The sequence below is a fragment of the Struthio camelus genome, chromosome 1 (assembly GCF_040807025.1).
Source record: "Struthio camelus isolate bStrCam1 chromosome 1, bStrCam1.hap1, whole genome shotgun sequence".
In the NCBI taxonomy this organism is placed as follows: Eukaryota; Metazoa; Chordata; class Aves; order Struthioniformes; family Struthionidae; genus Struthio; species Struthio camelus.
In genome coordinates, this window is record NC_090942.1 from 111,284,754 (window position 1) to 111,305,404 (window position 20,651).

General features: G+C 39.0%; 1 protein-coding gene across 4 annotated transcripts in view; it reads right to left on the bottom strand.

The window, feature by feature from the left end:
• ROBO2 (roundabout guidance receptor 2) overlaps positions 1-20,651 on the bottom strand; it is a 1,122,084-nt gene that overhangs the window by 39,343 nt on the left and 1,062,090 nt on the right. For all 4 annotated transcript variants that reach the window (XM_068910773.1, XM_068910796.1, XM_068910762.1 and 1 more), the window contains 6 exons: positions 20,315-20,497; positions 18,134-18,160; positions 10,082-10,124; positions 8,349-8,476; positions 3,847-4,128; positions 3,338-3,463 (listed from right to left, as the gene is read on the bottom strand). In XM_068910773.1, coding sequence (XP_068766874.1) covers positions 3,338-3,463; positions 3,847-4,128; positions 8,349-8,476; positions 10,082-10,124; positions 18,134-18,160; positions 20,315-20,497 — 789 coding nt within the window. The remainder of the gene's footprint in view (positions 1-3,337; positions 3,464-3,846; positions 4,129-8,348; positions 8,477-10,081; positions 10,125-18,133; positions 18,161-20,314; positions 20,498-20,651) is intronic.

Sequence of the window (20,651 nt, forward strand, 5' to 3'; positions counted from 1 at the left end):
GATTCAAAAAAGCCACAACTGATTTGCAAGGAAGGGGGGGAACTGTGTGCACTGGCACACAGCAGCCTGTTTGCTGGGGCTCTAGTTTTTTTAAGCGCAGAGACATCCAGGAGGAGGTGCAATTCTAGGGACAGAGACAAGCTCGTGTCACGGGACTTGTGGTATGAGAGACATCAGCTTGTTCTATCTCCAGCTGTCAGCTGGACCCAAAAAGGAAAGAATAGAGAGGGAGGAAATAATCTGTTTGTGTGATTTAGAACCAGCCAAGCCTTTTCTTTTCACCTCTTGTTCTGGTTGCTAGAGCCAGGCTTGTTGTCTGGCAAGATTTCTAATCAGCCTAGCCGGCAGCAGGTTGCAAGGGGGACCCTTTTCTCTCCACAGCCCAGTTCCAGACCAGGGCTCTTCCTTCCTTGACCTGGGATATTTATAGAAAGTCCAGAGAAGATCCTGTCATTCACTGTGTGGGAACTGAGCTGATATTCCATCTATGAGGCTGCAAGACAGGCTCTTCCGTTCTTTTGTAGCCTGCTAGAGAGGAAGAAGTGTTCTTGAAAAGGGAAAGAATATTTTGATCAACAAAAAGGAAATCCCAGTGGTAGTGGCAATGGGGGAACAAATGCATGAAACATCTTGAGGGAAAACAAAGCTCTCAAAGTACAGGTACAGGCAAAAGCAGAGTTAGAAATAAGGTCACAGAACTGTACAAAGGAAGTATACAAACTTTAACTAGTAGGACATGGGGAAAAACTGGAAAAGTCTGCAGGGACAGGAATCAAAAAGAGCTGCAGGAGGGGCTGTTTTGGGAGGGAAGTGCACACGTGTACGTGTATGTGTGTGTGTGTGTGTGTGTATGTGTGTGTGTGTGTGTGTGTGTGTGTGTATGTGTGTGTGCGTGTGTGCGCGCGCGCGTGTGTGTGTCTGTGAGTGCGCTTTTGTGCAGGAGGGGGATTAAAGGAGGAGTACTCAGAGAAAAGAAATGCAGAGGAGACCTTCATCTCAGAGATACTTGAGGTGAAGAGGACAATTTTGAAAGTGTAGCATCTTGGTATGCTTAGGAGACTGGTAAAAATGGAAGTTAGATGTGTGGGATACAAATATGGCATATACTGTAGAGTTTCGGAGAGAGAGGGCAAAGATAACGGAGCTATTAGAAAGAGTGAAGCGAAGAGCTGAGAAACTGCTCAGATGAAGAAATAAAAGAAAGGTAGTCCAGGGACATTACTGGTAAGGAAAACAACCTGCACTATACAGCTGGGCAGGACATTTCTGTTCTCCTTACCCTATGGACACAGTTACTCTCAGACTAGTGGAGAAGACAACTCTTACACAGTGCCTGATCTGCATTTGAACACTTGCACAGAAGCCTTATTTCCCCATATCAATGAGTCTAGATATTTCAGTATCTCCTCACATTGAAGTTCAATTATATTGCCTACATCTCTGGATGAATCAGACCCTAGGAAAAGAATTTGCCAGTTAGGCTGATGGTTTTACAGCACTGATACAAGCTGGGCGCTGTGAAAAGCACATCTGCAAAACATCCCTACTTCACAAAGCAGTTGAGGTTTTAGCTATTTTCCAGTCCAGAGTGGGATAAGATTTCTCATAGTATTTGCTGGAAAGAGAGACTTAGAATAATAAATACTGAAAATACTAACCAAGGAAGCGACAAAAAAGTCCCTGCTCACCCTGATGAGGACTAGGTAATCAAAGCTGGTCTCTGACTCCAGTGACACTCTAATTATTGGACTACTTGAAGGTCTTCCTCAATTTCTTATGGTGCTGCTTGGTCTGTATTATATACATAACTAGTGGGCAAGAGAAAGCAAAATGCTGAATCTGTAGCCCAATAGTCTGACACTCATCAAAGCCACAGGACTTCCAGGTGTGAGCTCTATTCTGGTCACTACCGGGAGTGCCCTGGCCAAGGAAAGCCTAGCTAACCTGAAATTTCCAGATTGTCATTAGAAATTCTACTTCAAGTTGAGAAACACTGCACAAAACACACTTCACTTGAAATATTTTTTTGAAGTCCAGCTTTTGATGAACTGGCAGTTTCCAATGACAAATTTTCATTGTATTTTCTCAGAAAGTTCTTAGCCAGCTGCAACTGTCAACACATTTAAAGTGTGATAGTGCCCTTTGATAACTGGCACGTATGTACCTCAGCATATCAATTTCTGCATTTTCATTCAGTCAGAGGAGCAAGCTGATTTTCTAAGCTACTTGCCAATACAGCTCACATACAAGGCACAAGCACCTTTCCTAAAGTATCACATGAACTTAACTCCCTGTCCTCCCTGTCAATACTATAAGCCTATTTTTCTGTCTCACTCAAAGCAGCTAGTATTTCCATAAAAATGCAAGACTTGTAAATACATTTGGCTATTTGAATTATGGGCCAACGTTTAGAGGCTTCTAATCTCAATGTTCATTTTGAAAAGTCATTAAGATTGACATAAAGAAGCCATTTCTGGGGTTGATCTGTACTATTATGATAGCTCCAACTTATAATTGAACTTCAAAAGGCTACAGATATAGTACAAATTTGAAATTGAAGTCCCTTCAGCTCTCTCCTATTTTAGTTAGGCATAATAGCTGACTTCCGCTTTAATTGTAGGCTTTTTAGTTTTCTTCTTGAAAAAAAGACATAATTACACATAAAGTAACATAAGCAACAAGTAAGCAAAATTAAAGAAATCAATCAAAGAGGTGTATTTAAATGTAATACACAATCACAAGTATTACAGTCATTTTCATCCAATGAAAATGTGTCATGTTTCGAGTATAACATGCAGCACATACACAAAATTTATATTCTGTTTGTATGCAGACTTGGCACAACCCCAATCATCTTACAGGGACTACATTTATCTCTGAGTGAGCTGCTTGACTGAAAAAAAAACATTGAGAAACAGCTCGTGTGAGTGAGGAATCTGGTAGCAACTCAACAAAAACATTCATCTCCTCATGAAGTCTAGCGCTGGAAGGCCTACAAACTGTGGATTGGTGCGGAAATATATTTGCAGTACGCTGTCAGGGCAAGAATGTTACAAAGGAAGGTTTGCAATGGCTGCAAAGCACTGGGTACACTGGTTGGGAGGATTTTCCAGGAGGTTTTGTAAAAGGCTTTTTGGGGTTTGGGGTGTTTTTTTTCTTTCTTTCTTTCCTTCCTTTCTTTCGCAGCGGTGGCCGACGTGATGCGGCTCGTCGACGTTCCCGGGGGCGGACGCCCTCCTGCTCAGCTGGGGACCGCGCCTGGGAGGTGCGCTGCCACCCCGGCGAGCTGCCCAGCTGACCCCCCTCCGCCGCCCCTCGCCCCGGCGGTGGAACCAACCTGAGAGGCTGCCACTCCTTTCGGAGCTGTTGTGGGAGCTGGTGGTGCTGAAATCCTGCGACTGGTTGTGTGGCAATCTATTAGCCAAGCCCTCAGCCACGCGGTAGTCAGGGATGTAAAGCAAGGCTAAGGGTTAAAGGGCACAGGTCACAGTGGCGTCGTGTGATTAGTTGACAGCACAAGCACATGCAACACATGCAGTTAGCGAGTCAACGGCAGATGTGGCGGGACTGCGGTTTTCTTCAATCGCTTTTTTTTTTTAACCTTTTATGTATGCCTGTCCTAGCCTAATGGAAGGCAGATGGGCGGGTAGTTATCGCAGGACAGAGAGGATTGAAAGCACAGAACAATGTATTTGGTGGCAGAGGGAAGTTCAGCACGCATGCAAGGGATGCAAGTATTAGTTATGGCAAAAATGAGCAGTGCCCCACCTACCAAAAATAATTTTCTAATTCATGCATAGATGATATAACATAAAGCCGAGGGCTCTGGAAAATAACTGGAAATACCGTTGTTGCCTTTGCCTTGGTCTGGGAGAGAGTAGCCAAATCCCATCAGGTCATTTTTTTGCTGAATTGAGCTTTTCCACTGTGGATCAGGTAAGTCGACTGCCAACTCATGGATGCTGTTGGAATGCAGTATCTGCGTGGTGGCATATGGCGTAGCTTGCGTTATCTGGCTGGAACTGTTGTAACTAGTTTTGGTGGTGAAGTCAATGCTGCTGTAAATGGCTCCATCCGAAAGCATAGTAGCAGTTTTATCTCCTTGCCCTGGCACTGGTGGCAGCACATCTGTGGTGAACATAGGGGAATGAAACAAATCACTGATGCACAGGAAGCCCGAAAATATCAAGGTTTAAGATGAAAAATAAATGTGTCATTGTGCACGTTTGCATTTCAGCTGAGACAGGTCCATGAGCCAACGAAGGGAAGATGATGTACAACCATCGCCAAGCTATCAGCATCTGTGACAGGCCTACCACTTGTCCTTCACGTCTCACTGCCTAAAACCATCTCTTCTTTCCATACCTTCAACTGTGAAAGTGAGGTTTCAGATATTTCTCTACTGAAGAATGTTTTCAATTGTTCACTATAAGTCAGAATCTGTCTGGGCTTCAGGGAAGTGATGAAAGGAGAGAATCTACATCTCACAGAGGAAATTTTCCCAGCAAATACCTAGCAAAACTATTAAATGGATGCTGAAACTCTCAGAGTAATTCTTTAAGGGCACCACCTTCCCTTGAAAGCATCCCTTGAAAGGGCACTTCCTTGAAAGCATCAGTTCATCTAATTTCCTTTTAGGCACTAACTAGTACATTTCTCCTTGCCAGTAAAAGAAAAGCCTGACAAAAATAAGTTGTTCCTGAAATGTGAAAACTAAAATTCTGTTATTCTCAAGGGATTTAAGTGATTAGTCTCTTAAAAAGGCAAAGTAGTGTTCATAATGGAGAACAAAAACTTCAAATAGTCAGTACACTTACCTGAAAAACAGTAGAGCATATTTAACTAGATATCTGCTGACATTTCTGCATCTTTTAAATCCTAACACACAGTACAATTTATAACGTTAATCCTGTCGATTGGCATTCTCTCGTCTTACTAAATACGCTAGTGACATTCGCTGGTGGAATACTAGATTTAGAAGCTGAGACTACTGAGGCATGACGAATCTAATGATGACTGGCACAACATCCCAAGGAGAACCACAGCTCCGCGAATAGCCCTTCTCCTGTTCTCTCAGAGGTTAATATTTCAAATGCTGCTACTTTTACAATTTATTTAGACGCTGAAAAGCTGAATTCATTCTGGAATCTGATCGTTAGAAAAATGCATCCTTTAGATGCCATTTGCTTTATATAGCATGATGACAGCCATGGACTCTAAGATCATAATTCGGATAATGCATGCTCCTATAGTCAGAATGTTCAGATCCCATCACAGATGCTTTTATAGACCGTAAGCCCCAAAGAGAAAAGATGATTCTTGCACCTCGAGAAGGATTTAGGCTCACTCAGTTCCTGGCTCGGACATGGGTTCTGTGTGAGCTCAGGGAATACCGTTGTTCTCTTACTGTCTCAAGAATTTTCTGGCAATAGGATATGGTGTCACGTTTTTTCCCCCACTGTTTTTGTTTTCGGGGTTGACCATTTAGGCTATGGGACTATTCGCATGCATCTGTCCTACAGCGAACATTTTAATATAGACCCTAATGCCACTTGTAATCTCAGGGCAGCAACATAATATTAACAATAAGTATAGCAACAACAAAAGGCTCAATAAAAAGACTGTGGAAACGGAGATTAAATTTGGATCTACCATTTAGATCTATTTTTGCAGGCAACCACAACAGGGCTTAGACATTCAGGGAGATGGGAACAATCAAGTATTTAAAATGCCTCTATCTGCAGATAAATTTAAGTGCGACAAACAGTTACAATTAATGTAAACCACAGGCCATCTTTCAAAAATTACGTTATTACTACCTTATATCTGCACATATATAATGTGCTTTCCAGGCTCAGTATACAATCATAAAAGCATTTATGTGTAAATGTAGTGTGAGATATGAGAGTCAAGTGCAGTCATATCTTTCCTGCATTTCATCCACAACATAAGATTTTGCTTTTCCACATATGGTTTCATCAAAGCATATATGGATTGAAATTTAGTAAGTAAATTCTGTTGTCGATGTACCAAACTAAGTCCAGATGAATCTATGCGGGATCTGTAGAGTGACAGAAGTAAAAATTAATAAAATATTCACCTCTCTAAAGTAATCAGACATTCATCTACTCTTCAGAGTACATTTCAGTTAAGTGGTGTCACCTCTATCTAGTCATTTTTTAACAAAGGACTAGACGTTTGCACAGACTTGAAAGGAAAGTTGCATAGCTTCCTCCTAGCCAAGAATTTCAATCTGTCTTGCTAATAAATTGAAGATCTCCAAATACACTGGGAATTTTCAGCATAACCATAGATTAGTTTTTTGACCTCAGTGAGATGTTTATACTAAGCACTCAAAGAGCTATTGAAGTGTTATTTTACAAAGTGCCATAATCACCTAGTAAAAATCAAGTGTGATTTTCCCACCATAGCAAAAAATCTCTGTACATTTTAGATCAAAGATGAATACTCATTTCCCATTTTCCCCAAACTTCTCCAAAACCTAACTTGTTTTGTAGCTCCTGGAATAATTCAAATATAGTTCTAAAGTACCTTGTGAGGGACGCTCTTCCTTGCTGCCTGGGAGTCACAGTTCTACTTTGTGGTGTTACATGATTACAAACTTAACCTGTGCTTCCCACCCATAGCCTTGCTCTCAAATGTCAATCCAGGACATGATGCGGAAGTCACTTTCGAAAGGCAGTGTGGAAACTGCCTTCCTCAGTTTCTGCTCCAGAGTGATTGTCACGTTACTGTTTCCAAAATTCTGACAGACTTTCTACATCGCTCCAGAACCTTTTATCGATAAGAGAGTCTCAAGTTCAATCTGTACAGTTCCTTCATATTAAAGAGACAGACAGCAGAATTATCCAAAACTCAGCTGTTGAAATAGATAATGATAAGTGGTCCCTACACAGCCACAATACAAATGCAGGCTTGACTGTAAAGATTATGCGTGGAATTTAGCTGCTGAAATTCCAAACACAAATGCTGCATCTCTTGGATGAATTTGGACCTACACCTCACCCACACTGAAGACAAAAGCTTTAAAACATGCTTCCAGTTTGAGTCTTACAGAGCCAAACGCTAAAAGACAATGTTAATTTTTCTGCATTATGTGAGCTCAGGAAAAGATGGAAAAGTCTGAAAAGTGAAGAGTTATATTTTCAAGATATTTACAGCAAAGAAGCTGGCAGACATTCAACTGTCTTCTAAATATTATCAAAAGATTTGTTTATTTTATAATAACATTTTTGTAAGACAAGAGCTTTAAAACAGTTTCATATGGAAAATAAATCTAAAATGTTTTAATGTAATTTGAAGTCATAGTCAAACCACAGGGAAGAAATTTTGCATGGGCATGTACAACCCAGCAGGAGGATTCTGATACAGTTCAAAGTTAAAAACTTTTTACATTTATTAGTTTTATGTTTTCACACATTTTTTGCATTTTAATGTATTTTTGATATATAAAGTTGTCCTAATTTTTGTTTCCTTATTTATGTCTTAAACATATTTACATAGCCATTTTTGTTAGGAAGTCTTCCTCTGGGGAACTAGTTGTATTATAACGTCACAGACACGAAGGAAGTTACATATAGGTTTGAATATTTCTTTGCCTTTTTAAAACGTCAATTATTCATTTTTTAACTCCCATTTGAACAGAACGTTTGAAAGAAAGTAACCTCTTTAAAGATTCATCACCACAGTTATAAATCACTGTCTCCCCTCACCAAAGGCCCTCTCTCAATTCAAATGCGAAAAAAAAACCCTAAAAAATCTAAATAGTTCCCTTTTATCTGTTATTTCCTCCAAGAAGAAGGAAAGGTTTTGAAGACTTTTGAGGCCTTTTTTATGCATTATGTCTGAGATGGACATCCTGTCAATCCTGTTCTTCAACAGGATGGGCCTGGGGAAGGCAAGCGCAACAATGTTCTTGGGCACAGCTGCTGAAAGAACGTTCTTCCTGTACCCCCCGGGCTCTTGCCCACCCTTATGAACATCCCCCATCCCCGGCTACATTACTCCATAAAGCAGATTGTCCATCTCCACACAGAAGGGGAGGAATCTGAGTAACAAATACATTCCTTCTGAGATGATGCCCAGATCCTGTCTTACCACTGTGGGGTAAATTACAAACTAGAGCGATGTCGCAAAGAAGTAAAAAGGGACACAGCAAAAGGGACATTTTAAAGCTAATTTTAAAGCAAATTTTGAGTCAAACTTAGTATATAGAAAGAACTAGGCTTTACACTATAACAAAATTAAAATACACAGTTTTTATCATAGCTATTAGGTAACAGAAGCTTATTGTACACTATATGGTGTCTTAATAAAATAAAACCCACCTCCACGACCAAAATTTCCAAGGTCATTGGGTCCGCTAGTGCTGTTGTTTACCGGCAGACTTGTGGCAGGCCAAGAGTCTGCAAGCCAAGGATAACTGGGGTCACTTGCATTCAACAGACCTGGTCGACTGAAGTAGAATAAAAAAAAAAAAAGATATACATACAAATACATACATGTAAAATATATTTATTTATTTATTTATTTATTTGTGAAAAGGTAAAATATCCATGAGATAACATGGACACAACAGTGACTGAAGAGATCATATCATTTTTCTCCTACTACCATGTGTTAACAAACAGTTTAGGAGACTTTAATTTATTTCAAATTAAAATTGTGTAGGCTTTGATGATTTAAAGACCTCCAGCAGTTAATTAGGGATATATACAAATCATCTTTGTCAGTAGAACTGGGACCAGGCATCAGTCGTGATTCTGCCAGAATCCAAATGAACTCCGTTGTCTGTGTGAAACAGGGGGTAGGCAGTACTGTCGTGGGATCCTAAACCAGGGCTGAATGATAAATTACAACCTCAAGAGAACAATTATTCAAACTGATTGCTCTCTATCAGCCATTTCCAGGACTTTGGGCTACAATTTCTTCCTTCCCTTGCATCCCAAATGCACCTCTGTCATCCACAGGCTGGTAACTCTTCCTCTGTGCACTCTCGTACGGTTTAGAGGCAAATAGGTTTGAGTAGGATTAATGGAAAGTCCATGACTATCTGCAACTACCACATGCTTTCATATTCTTGTAATGTCAAGCTTTGAGAGCAGTATTACACACCAAGTAAGTCGAAAGAAAGTAAAGTTGGGCCATAAGCCACTGTGTGTCTCTCCCCCCAGGATAAACAGCCTGAAATTTGGCAAGGCATGTAGACTGTTTATATTCTTATTCAACATGGAAAATAAATCATTTCATGTTAAAAAAAGTAAAGCAAAACAAAAAATAATCTACAGCTGTGAGGCTTTTCTGGATAATTCATGCGCTCATGAAGCTGAAGCAACATCTATAATCACCGTTCTTTATTTCTGATAGACCCCAAGCAGGCCTGGTACGATGCCTAAGAGAAACATAGGTTTCCATGGAAACAGCAATAAGACGATCCAGCAGCTTTCTTGCCACCTCCACTAGCTCTCATTAGGCCTAATCTCTTTTTGCTAAAATATTGATTAAATGGGAGATTGGAAGTTATTACCAGAGCCTAATTACAATCTCCATATTGGCAAAGGGAAAATAGATGAGGATATATGGGTCCGTTATCAGCTTTTATCAATTTCAATTGAGTAGCCAAAGTTGTGGAATTCAGTCCTATCAATCTCCAACCTATTCATCATCCGTGAATCATTTATTTTGTGATCGATTATGTGTAATTGTTCACTCACAGCAATTTAGTGGGAGCCAATAAGGAGTCTTAAACAACAGCAACTTCATTTGCTAATGTCTAATTAATGCAATAAACATCCTGGTAACAAATGAACACATTCCTTGTGATATTTACTACTAATTTCTTCCAGGGCATCTGGGAGATATGAAACATCTGGACTTGATTCCTCCAAAGTGCGCAATAGATAGATCATTAAACCTCGTGGTAAGCTATTTAACTCCTTCTAGAATTGTCAATCTTACAAATGATCATTTATTACCACAGAGCATGACCTATAGAATTTTTCAGATTCCTAATTTTAAAAACAAATATGGGGGAAACAGACCTTTTTACAATGAAACATACCTTCCATTGCTCATTAGTCCTCCATCTCCTCTTTGGAAAGTGACTGTATTTTGGTTGGAAAAACAAAACAAACGTGTACACATACACATACACACATATAAGACAGGGAAAAATCAATTAGTGATAATTATAAACAACAATGTGAATTGCTTCATGTCCAAGATCAGAGGCCTCTTGGCATCATCACGTAATAAACTACAAAAACTATCAGAAAAGAATCAAACTCAATTTGTTTGGGATTTCACTGCACATGATTGATTAACATCAATTCGCTCTGTAGCTTGCAAGGCAAACTGGCAGCATGGGTAAAGAGTCCTGCTTTTGCCATAAGCCCTTCACATGACTTTATGTTGCAAAACTGTGCCGTGTGATGAAATTGTTTTCTTGGCATGCTTCTGCTTCAGTACATAATGACATTGCACCAGTGAGTTAACAACATCATGTCATAATGCAGTAGTATAATGTCACTCCACAAATATGCCACCTTCCAGGATAAAGATAAAGAGGTGGCAGCTCTGTTGGAGCTCAAGGGTGAAAAAAAAGCGTAAAGCTACATCATTTCCATTAAAGATCCAGTAGAAGAAAGAGCACGCACACATAAATACATATATGTCAGTGCCATAGAGAAAGGTGTTTTCTCTATGAAAAACATAGAGAAAGTGTTTTCAGTCTTGCCATGGGGGATGCCAAGGATATGTTCAGAGGCATACAAATCTTTTTATGGCTCCATTTATGAGTATTTGACAAAAAAGCACCTATCCCTTATCTATATTAACAGGATTCCCTTATCTATATTAACAGGATTACATTTCAGGGCAATATAGGCAAACCCATATTACCAGTAAGCTGCTAATTGACAACATTTGATGCTCCCTTTTGAATCATCAGCAGAAATTTTGTATCAAGGCCAAAAAGCTACTCTGATTCTCAGTGGCAATATTCCATTATTTATTATTAGGCACAGGTAAGGCAGAACAGTAGATTATTTCAGTATCCTAGACACCTGCATCCTTAAAGCTCTCTGACAAGATGCGGGTTGGAAATTCAGAGAGGAACACAAGAGTCTGTGGTTAGCTTAATTTAAAACAGGCTCCAATTCAGGAGTTTTATTTACCTTTCTGAGATAGATATCCCCTTCATTAAATTATAGCTACTGGACTATTTGTAAGGTTTTCCAAATATTAGTCCAAGCTACGCTAAATCAGGATTAGGCTTTGCATTATATGTGGTCATTCTAACCAGAGAAAAGTACCATAACCAATGGAAATGCTGTGATCTTTAAAAAATTAGCAATGACATTAACCCACCAGCAAAATACTTCTGATGCTTCATAGCGTAATTGCCCCTTTCTCAATTCTGGGGTAATTTCATAGCATATGCACAAAAAATAAGGGATAAAACTGACTCCTTTGGAAGCCATGCTGGAAGAGTGCTTGGGTTGGTTGACTGATTACCCATCACCACAGAACAGGCTAGTATCAATATTAGAAAATCACTGCAGTCATATTTCACATCAAAATGTTTAATAGCTGAATTTTCAAAAGATGTAATCAAACCAATTAATGAAAAAAAAATCAAATGCTAGAATGGGAAGTATTAAATAAAAGTCTGCTTTGAAATATAAGACCTGTTAAAAACACCGCAGCTAATTGACTTTAGAGCCAACACTACTCTTATTTATGTTGTTTTTAATAGGCTATCAAGCAACTGTATTATTCTTTGCTTAAAAGTGAATAATCTGAGGTGCTGTGGATATTATGCACCAATATGCAAAGAGGTGGGTACTGACCGACTGTGTTTCAAGATATGCTGGTCAGAAGTACATTAGCACTTTAATATAGATGCCATTTCCTTTCTCCTCCTCTCCTTCTCATTTTATACTTCATTTCTCCAACTTTCTGCATTTGTCAAAGCAACAGCTGATCCTTTCAGAAATAGATAAAGCCAAAAACGGATATGTATTCAGGGCCTTGTACAGGCCCATGCCGGCCTCCACGGGCTCGTACGGACCTGCACGGAGCCTTATAAATAAAGTTTTACTATTTTAAGGGAATCCCTGCGCAATATATTTTCTGAAAACTTCCTGGGATTAATGCTTTTGTTTAGACTAACAGATTATTAGAAATATTTTTAAAGTAATATTGTCAGCACTTGTATAGCATGTACATGTGTGTGAGATTTTTAACGATGTATGTGATGTGGGGAAAAAAAATCAGTATTTATGGCCTCCAGAACATTTATATCCCTGGTGTACCTTTACAGAGCAAAGCTAAAATGGAGGAGCTGGTGTGAGACTGCAGCAACAACAGTTGCCAGATATATTTTTTCTGTGCAGTGAGGTATGGAAAAAACTTCAGGACATGCTGTGAGAAACATAACAAGAAGACATGACTTCAAAACCTCTTCTATAGAGCCATAATTGCTGCAGATTGGCTGTGGCATATCAGCTTGCTGAGAAGAAACAGGTATCACAGCATCTACTCTCTGTACTGCTATCTCCATATACTGGGGGTGGTGAACTTTTCCTGTTTGTTTCTATAGACAATTTTATGTTCTTCCAATATAAATCCTGTTTTTCAGAAACGAAGGTTCAGCTTAGCACTGAATTCAAAAAAGCCTATTAAAAAGAAACTGGCTTTGCTGTGACGTTGCTTTTTCTGAGCAAGACTGTACCTGGCTTATGTAATATGTATGGGATTGGAAAAGAATACAGTTTCTTCTACTTCTCCTCCATACTGTATACCAATGCAAGGATGGTTATAATCTTTATAAAAAAAGAAACAAGGAAATACTGTAGTTATTACTCTTGTTGGAAAAGGCTCTGGCGCATCAACTAAGCTAACCAAAATCCCTCTTGAAGCGTGAAGATGTCATTGGGACATTGCAGGAAAAAAATCACTTTCCTGATGGCTTCTATAAATGGGCTACCTGAGGGTGGATAGAGAAGATGTCTTTCTTTTAGCATCAATATTATGAAAGGAAAGACAGCTAACGACAGAAGATATGGTCAGGCTGCCAACATAAGCACTATGTTTATCATTCCTGCCGTACGTTTTGTCAGCATTTTTGCCTGCAGTTTGATTTCTGCAATTACAAAACAAGCCTAACCGGCTGAATAGGAGCATACTTAATGCAATGCAGACTTGTAGATGTCACTGCAAAACTAAAACACACAGACAGCTGGCTTTATTCAGCCTGTCTCCACTTCAAAAAGATGCAGAACAATTTCAAGGGGTAATGTAAGAGGAGGAAGGAAGGGATGTCCCTATCACTGACCCAACCATCTCCCTTGCTTTTTATCACTGAGGAAGTAAAAAAGCTCTTTCAGCATTCTTTGCATCTGATACACGTTTTAGAAAGGCTGAAGACCAGCAGGGATAAGATTGGTTTTCAAAAGATGAAAAAAAAAAACCTCTGCATAGGGAGATTTTGAAGGAATCCCCACCAGTGTATATTTCAAGGACTGTAAAAATGCAGAATATAAGCCAAAGCACATTTTAAAAGCATAAATAGTTAAGGAAATTATATTTTATATATTTCTATGAAAACCAGCATATGCTAAAGAGCTTTTTCCATATTTTTTAAAAAATGTATGAGGAAGTACCCACACTATTTACTAATATTATCTGACAAGGTTAAACTTAATCTTCATGCTTGCTAGAACTGGAAAAATACAAATGTATCATAAGTTGACACTCTGAGGCAAGAAAGCTTTAGAAAGCTTTCTGTATGCCTATCTCTAGTAGGCCACATTTTCCTACCACAAATGAAAACTTTAATGTCGCCAGCCAAGTCCCATTCCTTTTTCTGATAAGCTGCTCCTCAAATATGAATGTAGATTAATCCCCTTTTAATAAGCATTAACTCAGAACAGATAATCAGTGTATAAAAATTCCATCAAATCATGCCTTTGGATGATTCTGTCAAATAATTTATCCTCATTTAACAGTTTCAGGAGTTGCGCACAAAATGTGTAGCATTCCGTAATTCTTTCTCTATCTATTTTTAATTTGTTTTTATTTACTCAGTTTCATGGAATCTTTAATCCTAAGGAGCACTAGTCACTCAATAAGCTTACCTACTCATAAGTGAAAAAACATATTTACTTTCCTTAGATGACTGATGGCCTAGACACTCTTGAAAACACCTGAGTATTCAAGTGAGAGGTTACTGCCAGAATCATGAGCTTGAGGGCACAGGAAAGATAAGCAGATAAATAAAATTTTTCTACAAACGAATTCTGTGCATTTGTTATAGAGGCTCTCCTACTGAAATGTGAAAAGAGAATTGCAACTTCCAGTACTAAATGAACAAATTCTGCTCTGTCATTGTAACAGATGGGAACGAAACAATTCCTATATTATACTACAAGTGGTCAGACATCTGTGTTGTGCTGGCTCCCTTTTTTTGTACCACGCCGAAACCCACAAAGCATGATTGCATCTGGGCAATCTGAGTCGAGGTTAAGCGTTGTAGTGATCCTAGCTGGAAGATCACTGTAGATGGAGGAGCTAGTGATCCACAAAACAGCTAACCTGAGCAGATGCTGGCCTGTGCCGTGCTGCGCTATGCTGTGTGTTAGTTTGGCCTTTGGGCCCGTGCTGTGCTGCACCTATCCTTTGGCCACAGGATAAACTTAGCAGCTAGGTGTAACGAAGGAGCCTGTAGGCAGCTCCCGCTTGGTATTACACCACCTGCGTGTCCTTGTCTTTATCTGAAAGTGCAGCAACAACTTATCCTCAAAACATCCTTTCCATTTAACAATTGAACTGATGAGTAGTTTTCTATTAAGAAAATCATATAACAACTCAAAAGACAAAATGGGGTAGCCCTTTCCATGGACACGATCCACTGGGCAGGCTGCGCCCTGACTGGAGACCTGTTTGACGCTGCACATCTCAGGATTCTCAGCATCTGAAGGAACACAGGATTATCTACACTAATCCTCTTTCTTCTTACATTGCTAGCTCTAATAAATAGAATTTTAAGTGATACTTTACAGAGTCTGAGTGCCTTTCTTACTGGGATCATAACAAACCAGCACCTCCTGGGGCAAAACAACTGTAAACATTAAAAAAGTCAGGGAATTCTTAGTTTCAGTAAGTGCAATAGTTATTTTAGCTTTTACAGAAGCTCACAAAAGTAAACTGATATGTAAGACCAGTCCATCTACTATGTCACACCACAGAACAGATCACTCAAAAAGGAATAACATTTGCATTTAGTGTCTCCGTGTCATATTTATTTTTGCTGATAGTCTGTCACGTTCCCAAAAATGTATACTTCTCGTACAGTTGCAGAACATGACACTACTGCTTACCAGGTAAGCGGGATACTCATCTAACTAACATGGTAGAAGACCATACTTTCTGCAGTACTGTAGCTACTCAGATTCAATGCCTGATGAGCAGTCATGATAGAGGAAGGAAAAGTGGAAGAACAGGGATGTATGGACGGATGGATGGATGGATGTTCACTAATAGAGTCAGCTCAACTGCGAATAAGTGAAAAGATTTAGCTATGATTTTCAATGTCACATTTTATTTGTGAACACCTGAACAATCGATCAGTGCTTATGCAAGTGTTCACAAGTACAGAAGGCTTAACAAATGTAACTCAATGAATTACTCTTTCCTGCCACAAACCTTTACCAACAGCACATTTGCTGTTTGCTCTTCTTCTACACTGAATGTTACAGTAGTTTAGTCACAAAGCAGAAATTATGCGACTTAGGTGCCTACTTATAGAATATGAATAACAAATAGTCCCAGTGAAGCCTTAATGACTGACCTATAATCTGAAAATGATCAGAGAGAATGTTTTTAGCAACTACATAAATAATATACTTTTAAATCCCCCTTTTTAGAGTTTTAATTTCTACATGCAGGCAAATAGAACTGAAAAAAACTCAAAACTATCTCACAAATAACTGAAAAAAAAATGCTATTTAGCTTTTTGTTCAGCCAGAACTGTTTGTGAAACAGAGTGAGTATATAAATGTTCTGCAAATTCATTTGATCAGATTTATTATATTGTCAAATATGCATGTTCTGTCTTTCTGAAGAAAGAATTTAAAGCATAAATTTAAACAAAAAGTGTACACCTCCTAATATCTGTATTAAGATAAATTCATCTCTGATACAACTTCACTGACAGCTGTCTCTGGTGAGATTCTGAAAGCTACACACTACTGTCTAAATATTTAGATCTGAAACCAATTTAGTGTTTATGAATCTTAACTATGAAGGGAAAAATATACAGTTGTGAATGTTATCAAATCACCACAAGCATGGATGTGTTTACCTAAATGAGATCACCAACTGCAAATTCAAATGCTAGAGGACTAAAGATGCATCTTAGGGAAAAGAATAAAAACATGGACTATGTTCTTTCTTTCTTTTCTTTTTTTTTTTACAATTCTTGATTTTTTGAGACACCGTAATTTGATAGACTTGATTACTGGATGACTTAGATTCTCAGTCACCTCCAGGAATGATTACTGACCAGGCAATAGAATGACATATTGGTAGAGTTCCAAAAGGTCCATGACATGTTGCAGCTCTTGTACAAATTTCAAATTTTTGGCAGTGCCTCTGACATATCCTAGTTGCCCAGCATGCGTGGAACAACTGCACTGAATCATGCACATTCACTGTGGCTCCAACACAATCCTGTGTTGTGCCAATGTCAGCTACAAAAACAATGGAAAAAACTTACCATACTACAGCTACAGATGGCTGACAGTGGCACAATCATAGGAACCAAATGCAAAGATGTATTATTCCATTTTGGAAAAATTTTATAGTATGTCCCAAAGTAAAGCAATTAATGCTTTTAGATTGGGATGTGTTGTGCCTCAACTAATTCTGACTTGAACAAACATGCCAAGAACCCAGAAGGAGCAATTCATAAGCCCCTAAAGATCCTCCATGAGGACAGTTCTCCTTAGCAATGTCAGAGGCCCTCAGGGCAGACACTGCCACCTTCACTCGTCGTCCCAAGCAATCAGCTGTTCTTTCCTTCCAAGCTAAAATGCACAAGCTGTGGCTGAAAATAAGAGACCTAGAAAGCAGCTAGTTGAGCATGAGGACTGGTTCCACTAAGCAGTAGGAGGACTGGCCTCTGCCATATGGATGGCAGAGGGGACAGAAGAAAAGACATCTTTGGCAAGTGCAGCTGAGGCCCCACTCTATACACAAAAAATGTTAACATATTTCTGCTGGAAAATGCTGAAATTTATCATTCTGTCACAGAGTAACATTGAGGTATAATTATTTTTGAGTTTTTGACTCTCAGGCTTAGGTATGAGAACTGAAGCTAATTATTTCTATTAATTATTACTACTAATTGTATACACTATTTCTCTTGGCTACCCATATGTTGAGTAAGCTGTTTGCAACCTGCTGCTCCAGCCACACTTTGTTTATTCTTCACATATCTTTAATCACGCTTATGATAACGGTCTACCGTATGCTCTGATGATAACTAGGAAATCAGCTTTGAATTGGATAGGCAGAAAAAAAGCAAATACTTCAATTTAAAAAATATGGTAAAGTGAATGCATGCATAGGTTAATCACTGGACTGAGTGCAGAGCTGAATACCTCAAGGTAGGGCAGATATATACACAACTAACAGCTTAAGTGGAGGTAAGTTCCACTTCTCTAGTTAGGAGATCGTCAGAAATATTCATGATACTTTCTTGGAGTCTTAAGATCAAAATTTGACCATGTGTGACTAATGCTTGTTCATGTTATGTTAGTTCAAGCATTTTGTCCTGCAAATTACTTTCAAAATTGCATTGTTTTGAAGAGCTGGATGAGTAAGAAGTATGCAGAATTACAATGATAGAGAAGTTATTGGTGGTAGATTGTACTTTCCCTTGGAAACACTAGGAGAATCCATGCTACATTATTATCACAGATAGGTAGCAGTAGTGTTTCTCCTTGCATTTGGTTTTAATTCTGCATACCTCACATGTTTATAAACACTTAGATAGCTAATGTTTGCAATGATGGGTTGGTGATGTAACAGACAGACTAATGGACAGTACCTGCAGGGGTGAAGGTGAAGGACTGAACTGCAAAACAAGAAAGCAAACACATTGTGAGATACAGACCCTGATAACAAGCGCTAATTGCAGGGCATGAATTTCCTTTGGAATTCTCTCAGTTGGGGTTTAATATCATATGCAGAACATAACAGTTGAGCTTTAAGCACTAACCAGCCAGCAGCCAATGAGAAATGACAGTGGGAAAGGTGAGCAGTGAAATTTTGACAGTCGCAGTTGAGGACATGCTCTTCCCAAACTGTAAACATAAGGATGAATTCTGAAACACAATCTCTTACGAACTTTCCTTGCAGAAAGCATACAGCATTTCATAATTCTGGTAATGGAAATTCTATGTTATGATGCAATGTTCATACTACATTTAGATGCAGCAAACATCATGAGAAGTAATGAGTTGCAGGAGACACACTGTTTATAATGTCTATTACAACTATTTACAATGACTATTATTACCATTTACAGCTATGCATTTTAACGTGTTAAAACCTTTGCTCTCAAAGAAAAAAGAAAAACCATGCCAACTCACATACAGGACTAATAATTCTGCTTGTTAAAAAAAAAGGTAATCTTAGTTTGCATCCAATACATATGTAAATATATGACAGTTTCCTAAGGGGAATGATGGCATAACTCTTAATATGAAGAATCTGGGGATCATATAAGCACATGTGGAGGTACATGTGATATAGATTCTTCTGAATTAATGCCACGTCTCAGAGAGTAAAAGTTGTCACTGCTGTTAAAGGAAAAAAAACCTCGTCAAAAAGCATAATCTATGAATGATGCAGGCCACATGGTCTCTCAAGGTGAAGTTCCGTAACGAACTGCATCAATCTAAGAGTCTGTTGCCACTGAAAGGGTCTCTTTCCTCCACACTTCTACCGCACTGGCTTTGGTGCTTCATTTTACGAAGCCGACAGAAAACTAATCCAGCAGGGGAGAAAGCAGGATTAAAAAAACCCACCACCACCAACAAAAAACCCTCTACAACTGTGAACTGCTTTCTTCCGGGTTAGTGAGCCCAGTCAGGAAATTGAGGGGGTCTGATAATGGCCAAAGCCAGGGCGAGGAGGAGTAGGACTGTGTAGCTTGGAGCAGGGAAGGAATGTTCGGTTTTGGCAGTAGAAAGATATTAGAGATGCTCAGCCACCTGGGGAAACTGTCTTCTGGTTCACATGTGGTAACTTATAAACAATAGAATATTAGCATAACATAGTTTGATATAGTGTCAACAGCAAACATATCGAATACTCAAACGTGTGAATCTTGCTCGAACAGGAAATGTTATCTCTTATTAGATGTACTGTATAATGAGAAACTACCCCAATATTTGAAGAACAACTTTTTTCATGTTAACTCAGGTTTTAGAGCAACCCATTTCTTTGGTAGTGCTGTATTCATCTGGCTGCTTAAAAATCTGTAAGAATCATGAAGCACAGAATAACACACAAAACAAAAAGTTTTGGAGAGGGAGGAAGAAAAATTTTCATATGGTGAATGCACTTGCTTTTCCTACTGTGTTTTTCAAAATCTGGTTTGGAACAACATGCTTTGTGCAAAAGGCATCACACTGTAAGGCAGCTCCAAGGAATTCTACCTCCAAGACAAAACCTCCTTTGGCTTCTACCACAGGTAAATTTGAGCACCCCTTTTTATCTAGTACATCATTTTCTTGTCCTCCAGTTCCATGTATGCAGTTAGTGGCTAAGTATCTCAGCTTATTTCCCATGCATGTGGTTCTACAGCCATGGAAATGCACAGGAATGAAAGACGAGAAGGCTGAATACTCTTTCTAGCCTTTCACATAAGGGTCTAGTCTAACTCATGTTTGAGCACATAACTGGAGCTGGACCACTAACAGAGTGCCTTCTGAGCAAGGAGTAAGAGGCATAGTTAATCCTCTTTGTACTTTTTTATGCTAAATGTGTTGGAGATGTAAAAATAAAGACTGTCTTATGATAATGATGAAGTGTGGTTCACAGCAATGCATTTAAAGCTTCTCATACACCAGCATTTTCACAGCATACATTTAAAACAAGCTTACGAAATTCACCCAGTCCACCTCTGTCGTAAGGTCATCCTGGTTTTTGAATAGGTTTAACAGCACCTATTCTCTTCATGATAGAACCTGATGAGATGGTAATAAATAGTTACTGTTCTTACCAGCATAATTGCTGAGTCCCTTCCTCTTCTTTCTGCGCCAGTACAGCCAGATGCTGAAACCCATCAGAATTACCCAACATGCACCACCGATGCCAGCTATAAAGGCAGGCTGTTTGACAACATCAGTGATTTGCTCAGTTATGCTGTTGTTATTTTCAGTGATGACAACTTCATTACGACCTCCTGCACAAAAGAAAGTCAATAGAACATATTTATTAGGTACTCTGTAACCAGAAACCAGGTACTGTAAATGAAAATTAAAAAGCAGTAACGTGCCTCAAAAGAATTATCCTTATAGGGTACTAATGCATACTTGAAAAGCCATGTTTCTAGCAAG